Source organism: Chanodichthys erythropterus, chromosome 18 (assembly GCF_024489055.1).
Source record: "Chanodichthys erythropterus isolate Z2021 chromosome 18, ASM2448905v1, whole genome shotgun sequence".
NCBI classification, from domain to species: Eukaryota; Metazoa; Chordata; class Actinopteri; order Cypriniformes; family Xenocyprididae; genus Chanodichthys; species Chanodichthys erythropterus.
Genome location: NC_090238.1, coordinates 5,921,498 through 5,940,426, shown reverse-complemented (window position 1 = coordinate 5,940,426; position 18,929 = coordinate 5,921,498). Strand labels below are relative to the sequence as shown.

At 35.4% G+C, this 18,929-nt stretch overlaps 1 protein-coding gene across 1 annotated transcript in view; it reads right to left on the bottom strand.

The window, feature by feature from the left end:
* Positions 1–16,600, bottom strand: part of galnt16 (UDP-N-acetyl-alpha-D-galactosamine:polypeptide N-acetylgalactosaminyltransferase 16) — a 77,420-nt gene extending 60,820 nt beyond the window's left edge. Inside the window, exons 1-3 of the mRNA XM_067367351.1 lie at positions 16,373–16,600; positions 3,175–3,356; positions 546–644 (exon numbers count right to left, since the gene is read on the bottom strand). Coding sequence (XP_067223452.1) covers positions 546–644; positions 3,175–3,356; positions 16,373–16,564 — 473 coding nt within the window. The 5' untranslated portion in view covers positions 16,565–16,600. The remainder of the gene's footprint in view (positions 1–545; positions 645–3,174; positions 3,357–16,372) is intronic.
* Between the last annotated feature and the right edge of the window lie 2,329 nt (positions 16,601–18,929).

Genomic DNA, 18,929 nt, shown 5'->3' with positions numbered 1-18,929 from the left:
TTTTTTAAATATACTTTTAAGATTTTAAGTACACTACAGGTGCACATTCAATACAATTTAGTGCACTTCGCATAGCAAACCATCCTCTACACAACACCTCAGCACTGTGGCAATTTTCTACAGAAAATGATTTAACCCTTCTATACCTTTGCTTGACCTGTTTTAGAATTAAACAGATTTACCGAACTTTCACTCTCACCACACTCACAAACAGAACTGTGATTTCTGATGTACCGTATAGTCATTTTGAGCCACACTGAAAAAAATGTCAACTTAAAAATAGTAACATCTATGTTAACTGGTTTAATTTAAGTTAAAGATATTATTTAACATCACTGAATGTACCTAAATACATTAATTCATACCAACAAAAACTGGGTTAAATTGGGTAGAACTAGCTCTTTAAGGTAACAAGTGCAGGTTCTTCAGTGGTAACAGAAGGATTAACGCTGGATTTTTCTCTTCGTGTATGGAAGCGCTGCTGTAAAGCTGTCTGGTACAGCTCTAGAAACTCTGTGTGTGTTCAATGCAGTGTAGGCTGTTACCTTTTAATAGTGCGCAGCAGGGTGGAGCGCGCCTCATTGTGAAAAGTGATGATGATGCTGGTGGGCGGCAGGTCAGGGTCAAAGGTCATAGAGGCACATCTGTGAATGCAGAAAACACACACAGGGGGAGGATCAGGGTTTCATTGTCACGGCTGTGCGCACTATGTTAGAACAATGCCAAATGTAATAGATCACCACAAAGAAAATTGCATTGCCATAAGGAATGGATTTAAACATGGTCAAATATGTTAAACAGCTGAGAGTACTGCACTCCTATAGACCTTAGACAAAGACTATAGATATAGAAAGACTGTTCATTCCTATTACTTATGAATGGGAGAAACTGCAACACACAATATGGGGGAATACATCCTGCCTTCTAAGTAAAAGAGCCAATCGCTGATTGGTAAAGTCATTGCGTCACTGCAGCTGCCGTTAGAAGCTCGGGTTCCAATAGAAAACTGAGGCTCATCTAGCCTGAAAAATACGCTTTTTTAACACTATTTGAGCATAAGAAACAACATTCATGGGATAGGTCATGTCAGATTTTGTTGCTGATTTGAAATATGTTATTTAATTGAGAGTTCACCAAGCAGTTATTGAGATTTCAGGATTACCTCAATCAAATAGATAGAACTTGGTCTTAGATGCCTGAAATAGCTGCCTGGCTGGAGGCAAATATGGCCGCCGAGTGAACAGACTTTGCCTTAGGGTAGCGCCATATTTAATTTTTGACTGGAATGAAAACAAGGCTGTCGATTTAGTGTTGTTCAGCTGATGAAACATCTTTCCAGAAGAAAAAAAAAAGTACAGTACACAAAAACTCCATAAAACAGTTTTAGTGATGTGATTATTGAATATATCAAATATTGCCACCCTTAGTAAATATGAGCAAAGGTGGCTGTGAAAATAAATCTGCATTGTTTGTACTTTTGATCTTTCATACAAAAAATTCACAAAATTCTAACCTTTCATGGACGGAAAAGGATTGAAAGTGGGGGAAATTCACATTATGAAATAAATGTTTTTCTCCAAAACATGTTGGCCACAATTATTGGCACCCCTAGAAATTCTTATGAATAAAATATCTCTGAAGTATATTCCCATTCATATTTACAATTTTTTTTAGCACACCAGGGTGATCATGAACATGAAATTGTCCAGCCATGACTATTCTACAGGAGTATAAATGAGAAAAACCAAAGTATATAGTTCTGATGTGCAGCAAAAGATTGTTGAGCTTCACAAAATAGAAAGTGGCTGTAAGAAAAAATCTTAAGCATTGAAAATCCCCATTTCCACCATCAGGGCAATAATTAAGAAGTTCCAATCAACTAAAGATGTTACAAATCTGCCTGGAAGAGGACATGTGTCTAAATCATCCTTATGCACGGTGAGGAGGAAAGTTTGAGTGGCCAAAGACTCTCCAAGGATCGCAGCTGGAAAACTGCAGAGATTAGTTGAGTCTTGAGTCTCAGAAAGCCTAAAAAAAATGATCAAACAGCAGCTACATCCCCACAAGTTGTTTAGGAGGGTTTCAAGAAAAATCCTCTGCTCTCATCCAGAGATCTCCAGCATATTCAGTTGTCAGACATTAATGGAACTTCAAACGGGACGGGCTTCTATGGTCAGATGAAACTAAAAAAAGAGCTTTTTGGCAGCAAACTCACCAGATGGGTTTGGTGCACACATGGATAAAAAGCACCCCATGCCCATGGTTAAAACAGCTTGATCTTTAATGTTGTGGGCCTATTTTTCTGCTGGAGGTCCTGGACATCTTGTTCAGATACATGGTATCATGGATTCTATCAAATACCAACAGATAAAAAAAACTGCTACTGCTAAAAATCTGGGCCGTGATTTGATCAAAACCAACACAAAAATGTGTCACTGAGCACAAAATGAAGCTTCTGCCATGGCCATCTCAGTCCCCTGACCTGAACCCTAACGAAAATGAGTGAAGTGAACTGAAGAGAAGAAGCACCAACATGGAGCTGGAATCTGAAGGATCTGGAGAGATTCTGTATGAAGGAATGGTCTCTGATCTCTTCTCAGGTGTTCTTCAAACTCATCAGGCATTATAGAAGAAGACTCAGAGCTGTTATCTTGGCAAAAGGAGGTTGCATAATTGGGTGCCAATAATTGTGGCCAACGTGAATTAGAGAAAAACATTTATTTCATAATGAGCTTTCCCACCCATTTTCAATTGTTTTACTTCAATGAAAGGTTAGAATTTTGTGATTTTTTTTATTTTATAAAAGATTAAAAGGATAAACAATGCAGATTTATTTTCATAGCCACCTTTGCTCATATTTAACAAGGGTGCCAATATTAGTGGAGGGCACTATAAATATATATATAGACCACTAAACAATAGAAATAAAACAATAGAAATTGGTGGGAATTATTACATTTCCTACACATCTTATATTTTTAGTCTCTGACAAGCTACAGCAGAGTTTTTCTGTTTTTACATGAATATTTAGTGTTTTTCATAGTGTCGATTTTTAGCACATAAAAACATAAAAACAAAAGTGGGTCTATTTGACCATCACAAAAGTTTTACCCAGTCTTTGAATATAACAAAAGGGTTAAAATAGCCAAAATATTTAACAAAAGAACATATTACCGATAGTGGCGTGTGTCTCTGATGGCGCGTTCGCTCCCCAGTCGGTCGCTCTCCTGCAGGTTGAACGCATGCTCTCTGTAAGGATCCTCACCTGCTTTCAGCTGCTTACTGGATAGAAAAGCCTTTTCATCAAACAAGCCCAAGAGCTGACCCTGCTGCTCGACCTTTGGTACATGAGTCACCTGACAGACAGACAGACAGACAATTACACATGCTAGCTTAGTGTTATTAGTGTTTTATTAGGCAAGCATCACTGTTGCCATAGCTCAAACTTAGTGTTAGGGATTTGAACCAACCCCAAAAAACCCTACACTGTAAAAATGAAGTCAACGGTTTACAAGGCTTTTTTGAGTTGAATTATTGTAAGTAAATGTCTTGACTGAATTGAAAATCTCAGGTTGCCATCATGGTAACAATGGCCTATTTTGACCAAGTAAAAACATTTACATGGAGAACAAAAAAAAAAAACACAAATATTTCCTCACTTGACACTATTGTGTGTAATGTTACATCATGACATTACAGCACAATAAGTTACTGAATGTGAGAACAAAATCAAGAGCAAAATATAAATAAAACTAGAAAATTGCCAAACATGCAACCATATTCATTATTCATGCAGGGAAGAGGCAAAATGGACCTTAACTACAGTGCACTGTAAAAAAAAAAAAAAATCAGTCTAAAGAAGCGTAGTGATTCTTTACAAAGTGACATCACCAACTACTGGCCTGGCATGATAATGCAGCATTCTTTGTTGTTTTCCGTGTAAATGGGGATCGTTTTGACAACATTGTTGTCTGTTCGTGAAAAACGCAAAAGGAAAAACTTTTTAATACATTATTGTCATGTAAATGTACAATTTGTATCACTTTGTATCATCTTGTTTTTCTGTGCTCGGTGCCTGTTTTGTTCCCCATGTTCCTGCTCTTCATTTGTTGCCATGGTTACCAATTATGTTGCACACCTGTTTCTGGTTGAGTTTGTTGTTGTTTTGTGTATTTAAGCCCTGAGTTTAGTTCTGTTTGTGTTTTTGTTCTTCTGTGATTCCTGTTTTTTGTATTATCTTCTTTATTTTATTTATTAATAAAGTTAAACAGCTGATATGAAGATCTACTTTTCCCTGCTCCTTCATCTCTGTCTGCCTAAACCAAAGTAACAAATATCTAATGTAATCTCTAGTAAATCTATCTTGATTAAGGAAGGTTAGGGTATTTTTCCTGAAAAACGAGTTTCACAGTTCAATATTTTCTCAGTCTAATAGTGCTTACATAACTTATGTTCTATGATTTATGCTTGCTGTTTAAACTAAAGAGGCAAATCACATGGGTATTCATCACATGATACTCATGAGACAAAACAAAATAGATTAAAATTCCACACACAGACCTCAACACTGGATACGTGAAACATGACAAGGGTAACAATCAACTGAGCAGAAGAACAGATTATTTTGAGTAGAGGAGCGAACACATCAAGACATTACAGCACAATAAGTTACTGAATGTGACAACAAAATCAAGAGCAAAAAATGTAAATAAAACTAGAAAACTGCCAAACATGCAACCATATTCATTATTCATGCAGGGAAGAGGCGAAATGAACCTTAACCACAAAACCATTTTTTCAGTGCACTGTAAAAAAAAAAATCTTAGATCAAGTAACTAGTGCTGGAAAAAAAAAAGTATTTTTTTCCACTAGCCTGAAAGAAGACAAGATATGGAAGCAAAATAGCTCAAAATTGACCAGTGCATGAAAACCAATGTGTTTGCCTTTAGTGACTTGCCTTAAGATCAACCATGTTTGACACTTAGAAATGCAGAAAAATGGAGCTAAAAGAAGAACAGAATCAAGCTGTGAGACTGAGATATGGTGTGGAAGCGTTCATGCGCTGTCGAGAGAGGCTTAGCCCAGAGCGACCTCACCTTCTATTTCTGAAGAAAGTGAAAATAGAGGTGACAATCCCTTTATCTACGTTCCATAAACACTTTCAGAAAGAGCAGCAGACACTTACGGATGCACTCAGACATCCAAAGACCTGATTTGTTCAAACCTGTTCATAAATCTGCTGTGACTCTACTGTAATCACCTTGAACAGGCACTGTTAGCTTAGATCTGCCAAATGTCCTCTATACAGAATCACATTTTGTATCATATTTTAGCATCTTGCACAGATTTATTGCAGACTTTAGACAGTATTTATTGCAGTTTGATGGATGGATCATGTGTGTGTGTGTTGTGTGAGATTTGGCACTGGCTGTTGCATAATTTGTCTAGGTAGAAGCGACAGTTTTGTCTTTAATAGTGTTTCCACTTAAGATGCAATTTTATTTATTTTTTACCACAGATTAATTATTATTATTTTATAGCCATATTGATATATAATTGCAGGATTTTGGCCTATCTGTGGTCTTCCATCCAAATATAAGTTTTGATGGTTTAATGTTTGAAAATTAGGAAATTAATAAATATTAGTATTGTAATATGAAGTAATATTAAATAGAATTATTATTATTGTTATATTATTTTTTATTTAGTTTTTTTTTTATTTAGCAATAAATAATAATCATTTTATTATTAATACTATATTTGTACAATATCAATAATGATATATAATCACAAAATATTGGAACAGCAAACTTTTAATCACATTTTACAATGCAATCATAATTTGTATCAGAAAAAATACTAATTAGATTTTTTCCCCTAAATCATGCATCCCAACAACAGATACAATGAAGTCACATGCCGATGAGCCATACATGCTGCAGACATACGATGTTATTGTGTAGAATTTCATTTTTGTTGGGTCACGTGTGCTTGTTTTCCTTTACTGAAGTTGTTCATAGGCCTCAGGTGTGAAAGTCAAGTGAAACAACATCATCTTACAGATATCCTCTGCTATAAAACTGCAGGTTGCTGTAAATGTGTCCTCATTCTCATCAGAAGGCCTGATCAGAGCTAATGAGATGCATATGCCACTGGCTATGACAGAACGCATCTGCAGTGTAACAGCCATATCACCACAGCTTGAAGGAAGGCACCTTCACTGTTATTCAGGTAAGATTCACAGGAACTACAGCAGAACATTTTACTGGAACATTTGGTCTACTGTGTCACAGTCGGTGATGAGAATGGAATTAAAGTGCAAAGATTAATTTAAAGGTGCCCTAGAATTGAAAATTGAATTTACCTCAGCATAGTTAAATAATTAGAGTTCTGTACATGGAAATGACATACAGTGAATCTCAAACACCATTGTTTCCTCCTTCTTATGTAAATTTGATTTGTGCAAAAGACCTCTGAAGAACAGGCAAATCTCAACATAACACTGACTGTGTTAGACAGTCGGGATCATTAATATGTACGCCCCCAATATTTGCATATGCCAGCCCATGTTCAAGGCATTAGACAAGCCAGTATTAACATCTGGAGCAGCACAGCCGAGTCAACAGAAGTTATGCAGGTAAGCAAGCAAGGACAATAGCAAAAAAATGGCAGATGGGGCAATAATAACTGACATGATCCATGATATCATGATATTTTTAGTGATATTTGTAAATTGTCTTTCTAAATGTTTCGTTAGCATGTTGCTAATGTACTGTTAAATGTGATTAAAGTTACCATCGTTTCTTACTGTATTCACGGAGACAAGAGCCGTCGCTATTTTCATTTTTAAACACGTGCAGTCTGTATAATTCATAAACACAACTTCATTCTTTATAAATCTCTCCAACAGTGTGTAATGTTAGCTTTAGCCCCGTTAGCCACAGAGCACTATGAAACTCATTCAGAACCAAATGTAAACATCCAAATAAATACCATACTTACATAATCGGGTAAGCCGCATGACGAACACTTTGTAAAGATCAATTTTGAGGGTTATATTAGCTGTGTGAACTTTGTTTATGCAAATGTATTATAGAGTTGCGAGCTCGGGAGGCGGGGAGCGCGAGCATTTAAAGGGGAAGCAGCCTGAATCGGCGCATATTTAATGATGTCCCAAAATAGGCAGTTACAAAAATGAATTAAAAAAAAATCTATGGGGTATTTTGAGCTGAAACTTCACAGACACATTCAGGGGATACCTTAGACTTATAATAGTTTGTGAAAAAGGGTTCTAGGTCACCTTTAACAAAACTCAAAACAAAACACTCTAGGCAAAGAACATGAACAGAACAAAACACAGGGCTTAAATACTCAGAACCAAACCAATTAACACACAATGAATAACCATAGAAACATGAAAACCAAGGAAACTAAACTAAAACATGAACAAAACCAAAGAAAACACAGATAAACCCCTGACAGTCTGTTTTTTGTGCGTGGAGTTCAGAGGTGATATATCAGATAAATAACTTTCTTTGAAGTACCTTGAAGTATAGTTTAAATACCATGGTAATCATTCAGTAACATAATAATTAAAAGGGTCCAAGATCACTAGTAAAAACAGCCAAGACACTACAGGCAAAATTCTTGTTTTTCATGCCCTGGTCAATTTGGAGATTCTGGACTTTTTGAGCTATTTGGGCTTTTTATAATGTGTTGTTTCCGCATTTAAGTGCTATATTTAAAGTCTCGTTAGCTTGGATAGCCTGCAAGTTGTCCCTGGCAAGCTTGATTGCTAAAAAAGGTGTGTTTCTGTTCGAAGAAATTTATCCACTAACCATTTAGAAATGTCCAGTTTCACTCTAAAAGTTGTAACTTCTTCCTGAGTCTCTTCATCAGTGTCTGACTCTGAACAATGTAAGGCTCAACACCGTTACTGACAATCCTCATTTTGGCTGCGTGAGATTCTCCAGCTTTGTTGTTGTTGAGCAACCGAAGCAAGAGCTGTTAAAGCTCCGCCCTCTTATGGAAAGCGGCAGGGAGCAGCAGCTCATTTGCATTTAAAGGGACACAAAAACAGTTTTTGCTCACACCTAAATAGTGGGAAATTTGTCAAGCTATAATAAATGATCTGTGGGGTATTTTGAGCTGAAACTTCACAGACACATTCTGGTGACACCAGAGACTTCTATTAGATCTTGTGAAAAGGAGCATGATAGGTCCCCTTTAAGTGTTTATTTTATCGCACTTTATCTATTTACATATGTAGATTTCAGTTACAATACTTATGTTCAAAGGCTGTTTTCACAAAATGATTTTTTTTTTCAGTCAGAAATCTCTTTTAAGTAGCACTTGCATACACATTTTATTCCTAAAAACATGAACATTTATGAAGTGGTAAATAGAGATATCCAAAAATTCCCTCAAACTTTAATATGTCAACAATATGAAACAAGAATTCTGAACCTGGCTTTATCCAATGCTCTGGAAATTTGTGCAAACTGGTGCATATTTAATTAGATAATGTATCTTTTGCATATTTAAACATTACATTTCAGAAAACGTTTAAACAAATGCAACTCTTAATGTAATCAACAGGGGAAGTATGGTGATATCTATTCATTACGTTTTTTTAAATGACAAATTATATTATTATAACATTTGAGTGAAACTTTTAAATGCACAATGTATTATTATTATTATAAATATAAATATAAATAAATATTATAATATTTATTATATAATATTTGCTTTTGTTTTTCAGCTTTTTGTTTTTTCTTTTTAGAACTGTCCAAAAGAGCATCTAGCGGTGTTACTGAAAGCTTAACTTTGTAGGTCTTTTGTACAGAGGAGTTAATATGCTCCCTAATTTGCTTTATTGCATCACTGATCAACCCCTTTAGTCGAGTAACAGCCCTGATATGAGACATCTGGTTTGTGTTGTGCGTGTCCAAGCTGTTTGGCTGTTTACATGATGCATCAAATGGACAAGTACAACAAAATCAAACCAGGCTATTAGCAGAACTGCACTAATATAATCAGTTTGTGCTTGGGAGTAACATGCAAATGATGCTGGGAAAAGTTTGCAAAAGCAAATATTGCTCACTGCAACAAATGATCCGCTTTGCATAAAAGGCACATCTAATAAATTGACTGTGGAATGGGAAGTGCATCTGTTACTCTTCCTAAAGTGAACATGAGACAGATGCCAGCACTGATACTTCAGTATTTGTTCCCCTCATAAAGAAATATCAGCTGAGACTGATGCACTGCAAAAAGGCCTCAGCAAAGGGAGGATCTGCTATTGGCTCAGGACAAATAAATAAATGCATTGTGCAACAATGCTCTGGAGACACTGTCCATATAAAATCAGCTTGAATTACTGCTTATAACTGTGATAAATTGATCTCCACGCATATAGGCTATCCTTTACTTTCAGGACTTGTGAATGCACTTCTGTCATTAATAGAGTGAAAAGGCAGAATCATTTCATCTTATTTTATAGGCAGAGGCACAAAAATAGGGTAGATCAGATATCAAAGCAGGCTAATGGAGAGCGGGATTACTCTAGGTAAAGTAGAGAATTACTGTCACTTCATAGCGCTCAGCTAATGGGGTATTATGAGGACAAGGCCACTGCTGGTGAATTGTTATTAGTAACGGACTCATATCTGTATTATGAGTCGAGTAATAATAGCCAGGCTGATAAATCTTTTTAAAATGATCTGCACTAGAGTCTGTTTATAAAATATACTAACAGTATAGACTGAAAAAATAATTGGTGTAGAAATAATTGCTAGTGAATTCCACAGACAATTACAAAGAACACACTATATAGAGTGCATTAGCGCCGCTGGTTCCAGAAGTTTGTTTTTCATTAATTTCTCCCATAGGGATTTCAGAAAAGTCTTTGTTAAGGTGTTATAAGCCATGAACCAAACTATGAGGAAAATCACAACATTACAAACTTTGATTTTAAGCAAAAAATCAGACAAAAAGGCAAAGGCACAAGACTGTGCGCTTAACGGCTTTAGTGAGGGAAAGAACTACAATCCCACGAAGCACTGGGAACAGCATAGTTGAATTAAAAACGATGGAGAAAAATAAAATTACTCATTTAAAAATGTCGATTATATGTATCCAAACTGCCATATAGATATTTTTAATATTATCTATTATCTTTGTCAGCAGGTTTATTAGGCTGCTGTCACTTTAAGAACATCCATTATACTGTTACACATGCATTTTCATTCTCAACTCTTTATGTTCACTTAAAACATAACTGACTGTGTTTACATGAATACTGGCCAGGGCTGGGTTTCCCAATAACGATGTATCTTAGCTCTTAAGAGCGCTTTCTAAGTGCGAGGTTACGAACGCTCGCTGCAATTCCACGTGCGTTTCCCAAAAATGCCCTTAACATGAACGCGTGAGAACGCGCTCTACGTGCTACTTAAGAGTCGCTGTCCGTTTCTCAAGTGCTGAATATTACCTTATAAAATCGTATCCTTTAACGTTTAACCTAATAATCGTCACCTGATGTGGTTTAAAATAAATAAATAAATAAAGATACCTTTCAAAAAGATTAAATTAATGTTCTTCTGGAGGAGGTAGAGCTAAACAAAGATGTAATTTTCAGACCATTTCTTTAAGCTATATATATATATATATATATATATATATATATATATATATATATATATATATATATATATATATAATATGTGAAGACTTCAGATGCAAAAGCCTATAAGTGCCGTCTGAAATGTTCTTCTAAAATTAGCATTTTTATCAAGCTTGTATGTTTAGGTTCAGTAATTTCACTTTAATGGCAATTAATAGGTCATTTTATTTTCCATTAATGTGAAATAACTGAAAATAAACATAGGCCTACAAGCTTGATAAAACTGTTCATTTTATAAGAAAATTTCAGATGGCACTTAGAGGCTTTTGCATCTGAAGTCTTCATATATATACACACACACAGTCAAACCACAATTTATTCAGACACCTTGAACATTTCATTCATTATTACAGATTATTCACTATAGTTTTTTTTTTTTAATGGTAGTAAAATATGACAAGATCTCAAATAACACTTTAGCAAAACATGGTCAGGTCAAAGTGTCTGAATAATTTTTGGTTCCAAATTTGTATCAATTTTACTGGTAGTCCACTGTATGAAGAATTTTTGGGCATAATATGTCACAGTTTACTTTATTTTGTCATTCTCACTTACATAAATTAACTATAGTGTCTATATTTAACTTAAATTAATTATAGTTTATATATATATATATATATATATATATATATATATATATATATATATATATATATATATATATATATATATATATTTTTTTGTGTGTGTGTGTGTGTGTGTGTGTGTGTGTGTGTGTGTGTGTGTGTGTGTGTGTGTGTGTGTGTGTGTGTGTGTGTGTGTGTGTGTGTGTGAAATCAATCAAACTGTGATTCAGTGTTTTTGAAGTTAATATCTAAACTTGTTTATGTTTTAAAATTTAGTTTATAGTTGAAAAAAGTCAGTCACTTCAGAAACACTTGGAAGAACTCCTATAGTATTTCATAGAGCTTTAGGCCATGGGTGGTAGGCCTATATAAAGCCTATATAAAGGGTATATAGGGTGACAGTAGTACAAATTATGTACTTCATCTAGCCAATTTCTACAGGTGTACAGACAATTTTTTTATTGCAGACATGTTTTATCAGCACTATTTATGACATCATGTGTATTTTTATTTTTTTATTTTCTTCCGTTTTCTTTTCATATTAAACAACAAAGAGGATTTAAGAGGAATACAGTCAAAACCTTAGCTATGTTATACACATTGCACTTGAATAAAGGTGTAATCTGCCGGTTGTCCTGTAGGTGACCTCATAACTCTATCTTCTTACGATGCACTTAGGGCTTAACGATTACTCCTGAGCACTCGTAGATCTACGATAATTTTCAAGTGCAACTTAAGTTACGATGCTTTTGGGAAACAGACCTTAATATTAAGATCACTCGTACGATCGTTTTTACGATCAACTTAGGCTTACGATGCTTTTGGGAAACGCTGCCCAGGACAGGCATTTTGACATTCATTTGTATGTGTTTGACTGTTTAAGTGCAATAACTCAACTCAATTTAGTACTGAGAGGCGACTTTATGTGCACGCATTTTGGGTGTGCACTGCGCACACAAAATCTGCGGGAATGAGAAAAATAATACGCAATCCATGCAAAGCCAGCTGAAATTCAAGCCCTGTAACACCAACAACATTCATCTGCATAATGAAACGAGTGAGTGAGGGGAGGCGGGTTTGTGTGTCAACTCACTGTCGGAGAGATGAGAGAGAGAGAAAGAGCAGCTGGTATCATGTGTCTATTCTGTGTTTCAGATATTTCATTATCGTTATGTATCGAAAAGGCCCTCCACAAATATTGGTACCCTTAGTAAATGTGGGCAAAGGCGGCTGTGAAAATAAATCTGCATTGTTTACCCTTTCATTCAAAAAAATTCACAAAATTCTAACCTTTCATTGAAGTAAAATAACTGAAAATGGGTGGGAAAGCTCATTATGAAATAAATGTTTTTCTCTAATTCACTTGTGATAAGTGAATAGTTTATATATATATATATATATATATATATATATATATATATATATATATATATATATATATATATATATATATAGGGGTGTAACGGTACACAAAACTCACGGTTCGGTACGTACCTCGGTTTTGAAGTCACGGTTCGGTACAGTTTTCGGTACAGCAGGTGGAGAGAAAACTAAACATAAAATTGCTTTTTTTTTATTATTAAACAGAGGTTTACTGAACAAATTGTGTTTTTGTCTTTAAATATATTAAATTAAAATTAAAACTAAAAGTTTCTTAAGGATAAAGAAAATGATCTCTGCTAATGCTATAAACTATGTAGGGAGCCCTAACTTGAAAGAAGCCCAAACTATTAGCCTAAATTCAATTGCTTTTTATTTTTAGATAAAATAATCAACACTCAAATAAAAAATTGTATGCAAACCTGTAAGCTGCACCTAAGGCAGTTTTTGCATTAACTTCTAAATGTTTTTACTCCAATTCGTTGTTGAAATATAATCATTTCTACACAGTGGCTGTTATTTTAACATCAGATTTATTTAAACATACATTAAATAGCCTAATCAGGATATCACTGAAAGGTTAAGTAAAATAATGAATATATTGGCTAATACAGTGCATATATTAAGCGAAAGAGTTCATTTCTCTAGCGAACTAACAAGCTGTGAACACTGAATGGCTTTTCTGAGGTAAATGCATCATGACATATTGTTGAATACGGACGCTTTCATTGATGTCTTTCCACCGTTGAAACACTGAATGAGCGATTACATGAGATATGACCGTTTCAGTAAGTTGTACTGAGTCTTGCAACATACCTTCAGATGTTCTTTCATGTTTATTCTGTAACCAGTATTAAGGAGGAAGAGATGAACACATTCACTTGCGCTCCGCGCTCGCGCTGCCGGTTGAACTGAGGCGCCTGTACAGTGATCTGTCACCCCACATCAAAGCACGTCAAAATGGCATTTTCTGTTTAAACTGATTTCATGGACAGAATTTGAAGGATGACACTTTGTTTCTTATCGAAAGTAACAAAATGCAGAGCTTATTGCGGTTATTGGTGGTGAATATTGGTTGCAATGTAATGCTTCGGTACACACGTGCACCGTACCGAAAGCCCTGTACCGAAACGGTTCGGTACAAATACTTGTACCGTTACACCCCTAATATATATATATATATATATATATATATATATATATATATATATATATATATATATATATATATATATATTAGACAAACCAGAAATTATTCGGATATTTTTGATATATTTTTAGTGGGTGCAGGACACTATAGTTCATTTATGTAAGTGAGGATAGTAAAATAAAGTAAACTGAGACAAATTATACCCAAAAATTCTTCATACAGTGGACTACCAGTTAAACTGATAACAATCTGGAACCAAAAATTATTCAGACAATTTGCTGTAATTACTGTATATCAGCACTATATTGGCCATCCCACCCGCTGAATAGTTTTCTATAATGATCTTTAATATATAGAGAGCATAGAGCAATTAAACTGAATATTATGGAAGAATTATCTGTAACTATTATAAATGTTAAGATAAATGTATCATATTTTCCACAGAAGATCATAATCGCCAAGGCCCCGGATGAAAGGTTTTAACAGAGATCATTCAGAACTCATTTTTCCATCAGCATTTCCAGGTATTTGTGCAGGTAAACACATATATATCTGTTTTTCATGACACTCAACATTCATGGCCGGCGTCACACATGTGATGCTCTGTTGCCATGGAGCTACAGGACACAGTTCACGGATGCAGGATTCTCTGATCTTGTTTAAAGCATCTGCATTTTTCACATGCATGCAAATGATTGTTCATTAAACAATTTAAACATAAGATGTGATTAAATCCTTGATTCAGTGATCATTCTAATCAAATCAAGCATTCTTTCTGGAAGACAGCAGATACTGAGGAGTCAAATGTGAGCATTTGCCCTCGAGCTGATGAATGTGGCATCAAACTGTGAGAAGAGCAAAACAAACAGCAAACAGCTGTCCTGGAGTACAGATGACTCAGATCGCCTGTCAATATCTAAAACCCCACATCATTTGACTGAATCATCACTGTTTTGTCATTCTCACTTCATGTCAGTATGAATCTGAGATTGAAAATGAATATATCAGAAGCAGAAGCTTTCACAACAATATCGTCGCCGCTTGTTTGATCAGTCAGGTTTAGTAGTATAAAAAAAAACATGTTTTAAAATCCTATATTTTCTATAAAACTGTAACATTTAACAAAGTTTTAACATTTCCCCCCAATATTATTGGGACTACTATTACAGTGCTATTATCTATTCTAAAATATCACATATTTGGAATGTCGGAATCACGCTTTAAAAATAAAAGTTCCAAAAAGTTGCCATAGAAGAACCTTTCAGAGAACACTTCTTAAAGGATTAGTTCACTTTCAAATTAAATGTTCCTGATAATTTACTCACCCATGCCATCCAAGATGTTCATGTCTTTCTTTCTTCAGTCGAAAAGTAATTAAGGTTTTTGATGAAAACATTCCAGGATTATTCTCCTTATAGTGGACTTTAATGAAGCCCAAACGGTTGAAGGTCAAAATTACAGTTTCAATGCAGCTTCAAAGTGTTCTACACGATCCCAGACGAGAAATAAGGGTCTTATCTAGAGAAACCATCGCTCATTTTCTAAAAAAAAAAAAAAAATTACATAAGTTTTAACCATAAATGTCAAAGTTTGAACTAATTGTTATATACTTGCACTAGCATATTGTATATGACAATTTAGTTCAAACTTTGACCTGTAGAGGGCAGTAATACACTTAGCAGTGTCTACACTGCTGGAATTCAAATAGAGAAGAAGAAGAAGAAGAAGAAGAAGAGAGCTACTGCAAGACAAGCATTTATGGTTAAAACGTATAAAAAATTTTATTGTTTTTTTTTAGAAAATGAGCGATGGTTTCTCTAGATAAGACCATTATTTGTCGCCTGGGATCGCTGTAAACTGTAATTTTGACCTTCAACCATTTGGGCTCAATTGAAGTCCAATATATGGAGAATAATCCTGGAATATTTTCATCAAAAACCTTCATTTCTTTTCGACTGAAGAAAGAAAGACATGAACATCTTGGATGACATGGGGGTGAGTAAATTATCAGGAAATTTTAATTTGAAAGTGAACTAATCCCTTAAAAGAGGATCCCTTAGTGCGAGGAACATTTTAATAACCTTTTCCATTATAAAGAACCATTTGTGCATTTGAGAGTTTCCATGGATCTTAAAGGTTCTTCATGGAACCATCGATGCCCATAAAGAACCTTTATTTTTAAGAGCGTATAATAAAATTCTAATTAGGGCTAGAGCTAGTTCCAAATTATAATCCAAATCCAAATATGAATCCAGAACAAATGTCTAATTACATTCCTATTGGATTACTGAGAAATTACACGGTGTTATTGATAGCCTGCATAGTAGGTTAAATCCTAACAAAGGCAGCACATGGATCTGCAAAACACACACACACATACACACCTGCAACTGGCTTAAGGAAAAGCCTCTTACATGCACCTGACATCACGCTGAGATCCACACACACACACACACACACACTGGCTGCATGTCAACATACATAAGCGCGTGCATTACAGCAGAGATGTGAAATGTGCAGTAAACATCATCAGTCACGAGCAGCAGTGATCAGCATACAGCCCACATCATCATCATCATCATCATTACTCACGATCAGAGGAAGAGTGCGCTCCTCCAGCCTCCCGGAGGAGGATTTCTGCCCGTGGTTCTTCAGCTGGGATCCCGAGGAGGAGGAGGAGGACGAAGAGGATGGTTTGCTGTCCTGCCACAGGTAATAGAAGGTGCCGAGGATCCAGGCCACGGTGAGGATGAGAATGGCATTGGCCCGAATCCTGCGCATCATGAGCGGCTCCGAGCGCTTGGCGACCCGCTCCGTGTGTGTGTGATGTGCTGTCGGTGATGATGAGGATGATGATGAAGCCGTGCGCAGTGAACAGCCTCTCCAGACTAGAGCTGCGCTGATCGAGCGGATCTCTTTCGCGCAGGTCCTAGAGCCCGCCTCGCCTCACACATCTCATCACGTGGGCCAAATATGCAGCGACTTTCACATGATTCTATAGATCATAGTTATTTAAAATCATTTATTTAAAAAAAAAAAAAGTTTTTTGTAATATGTAAGTATAGACTTATAATAAAGTGGCCATCATTTAAACTTTTAAACAGTAAAATGAAATGTAGTGAAAATGTAGTGTTTTGTAATGCAAGAACAGCTAACTTAATAATATGAATATGTGATCCCTTCTGTACAAATGCATATTAATGACAAGAAGAAACTATATAAAGCTCAGTAGATCAACTGTTTACGTTCATTCAGATATAGCAATACTGTTCAAACGTTTGGTGTCTGTAAAATTTGTAATGTTTTTGAAAGAAGTCTCTTCTGCTGACCAAAGCTTTATTTGATAACAAATACAGAAAAACAGTAATATAGTGAAATATATTTGACAATTTTAAAGAGCTTTGAATTTTCAGCATCATTACTGCAGTCTTCAGTGTCACATGATCCTTCAGAAATCATTCTAATATGCTGATTTGCTGCTCAATAAACATTTATGATTTGTATCAATGCTGAAAAATCTATATATTTGTGGAAAGTGAAACTGATTTGTTTCAGGATTCTTTGATGAATAGAAAGTTTTGATCAATTTAACACATTCTTTCTAAATAAAATAAGTCATTTCTTAAAAAAAAAAAAAAAATGAATGTTGGTCTAAATATATAAATATAGGTCTTCCACACATTACGTAATCACGTCGGAAAGGTCACACATGACGTAGGCGGAAGTACCGAGCAAGTGTTTACAAAGTGAACGTGCAAAGACTACGTCAAACGTCCTTTACAAAAAAATGTAAAACAACGATGCCGGACGATTTTGAAGCTGGAGAAGAAAATGAGAAGGAGTTTTCCTTTCCAACGTGATTACGTAATGTGTGGCGCATCACAGAGCAGTGCAAGATGAGCATTTGTGGTTAAAAAGTATATACATTTTAATTTTTTTTTAAGAAAATGACTGATTGTTTCACTAGACAAGACCCTTATTCCTCGTCTGGGATCTTGTAGCGCACTCTGAAGCTGGACTGAAACTGACATTTGGACCTTCAACCTGTTGAACCCCAGTGAAGTCCACTATATGGAAAATAATCCTGGAATGTTTTCCTCAAAAACCTTCATTTCTTTTCGACTGAAGAAAGAAAGACATCTTGGATGACACGGGGGTGAGTAAATTATCAGGAAATTTGAATTCTGAAGTGATCTAATCCTTTAAGAGAACGTTAGTTACAGTTCTTCTAAAATGTTAACAAGATGTTTTCTTGTATTGGACAGTTTGCAGACTAAACTTCATTGAACTGAAACTGCTAAAAGCAAATAATCCCTTCTTATGTTTACAACTAAATCCACTACTTCCATCATGTGACAATACAGGTATTCTATTCTATTCTATTCTATTCTATTCCAACTGAACATATTTCAAAGTTCTTTCCACCATCAGCTCATTAGTATTTTTCCTCCAGACAGAACGCAGCAGTCGGTCCTCTAAAATCCTGATGGTTTCACCTCTGCAGGGTGGCAGTGCAGGTTACAGGCTGTTGCACATCAGCAGAACCTCCAAACAGCTGCTCTGGCAGTCAGAGAGGGGTTTCTTCTGCTGTTCTGTTCGGCTTGTTCTCATATGAGATCATTCCAGCCCATCAACAGCTCTAATAATGAGCCACAGCTGTTCAAATCACAGCATCAATGTTTTCCAGACTGTTAAATTAACATTGTATAATACAAAAGAATAGCTGATGCGCACTAAAATTGCCTAATCTAATTCAGTGATATCTGAGAGAAAACTGCCTTTTATAGATACAGACAGTAATGGCAAAAGTGATGTCTGGCCTATAGGAAAATTGAAAACTTTCAACCTTTATTATTCAATCTTTATTCAATTTATTCAAAATTTGAATATAAATTTGCTTAAGATTTTGTAAGCATATTGCATAGATGGAGTCAATTGTTTTATTTGTATTAACGCAATGAAAAACGCCAAATTGTATCGACATAATTTTTGGCCTTTATTAATCACCTGGAGCCATATGGATTATTTTTATGATGGATGGAGGCACTTTCTTGAGCTTTACACTCGTTCAGCTCAGATGCGCATATACAGTTGTATTTTTTTAGAAAATGACCGATTGTTTTGCTAGATAAGACGCTTATTCCTCATC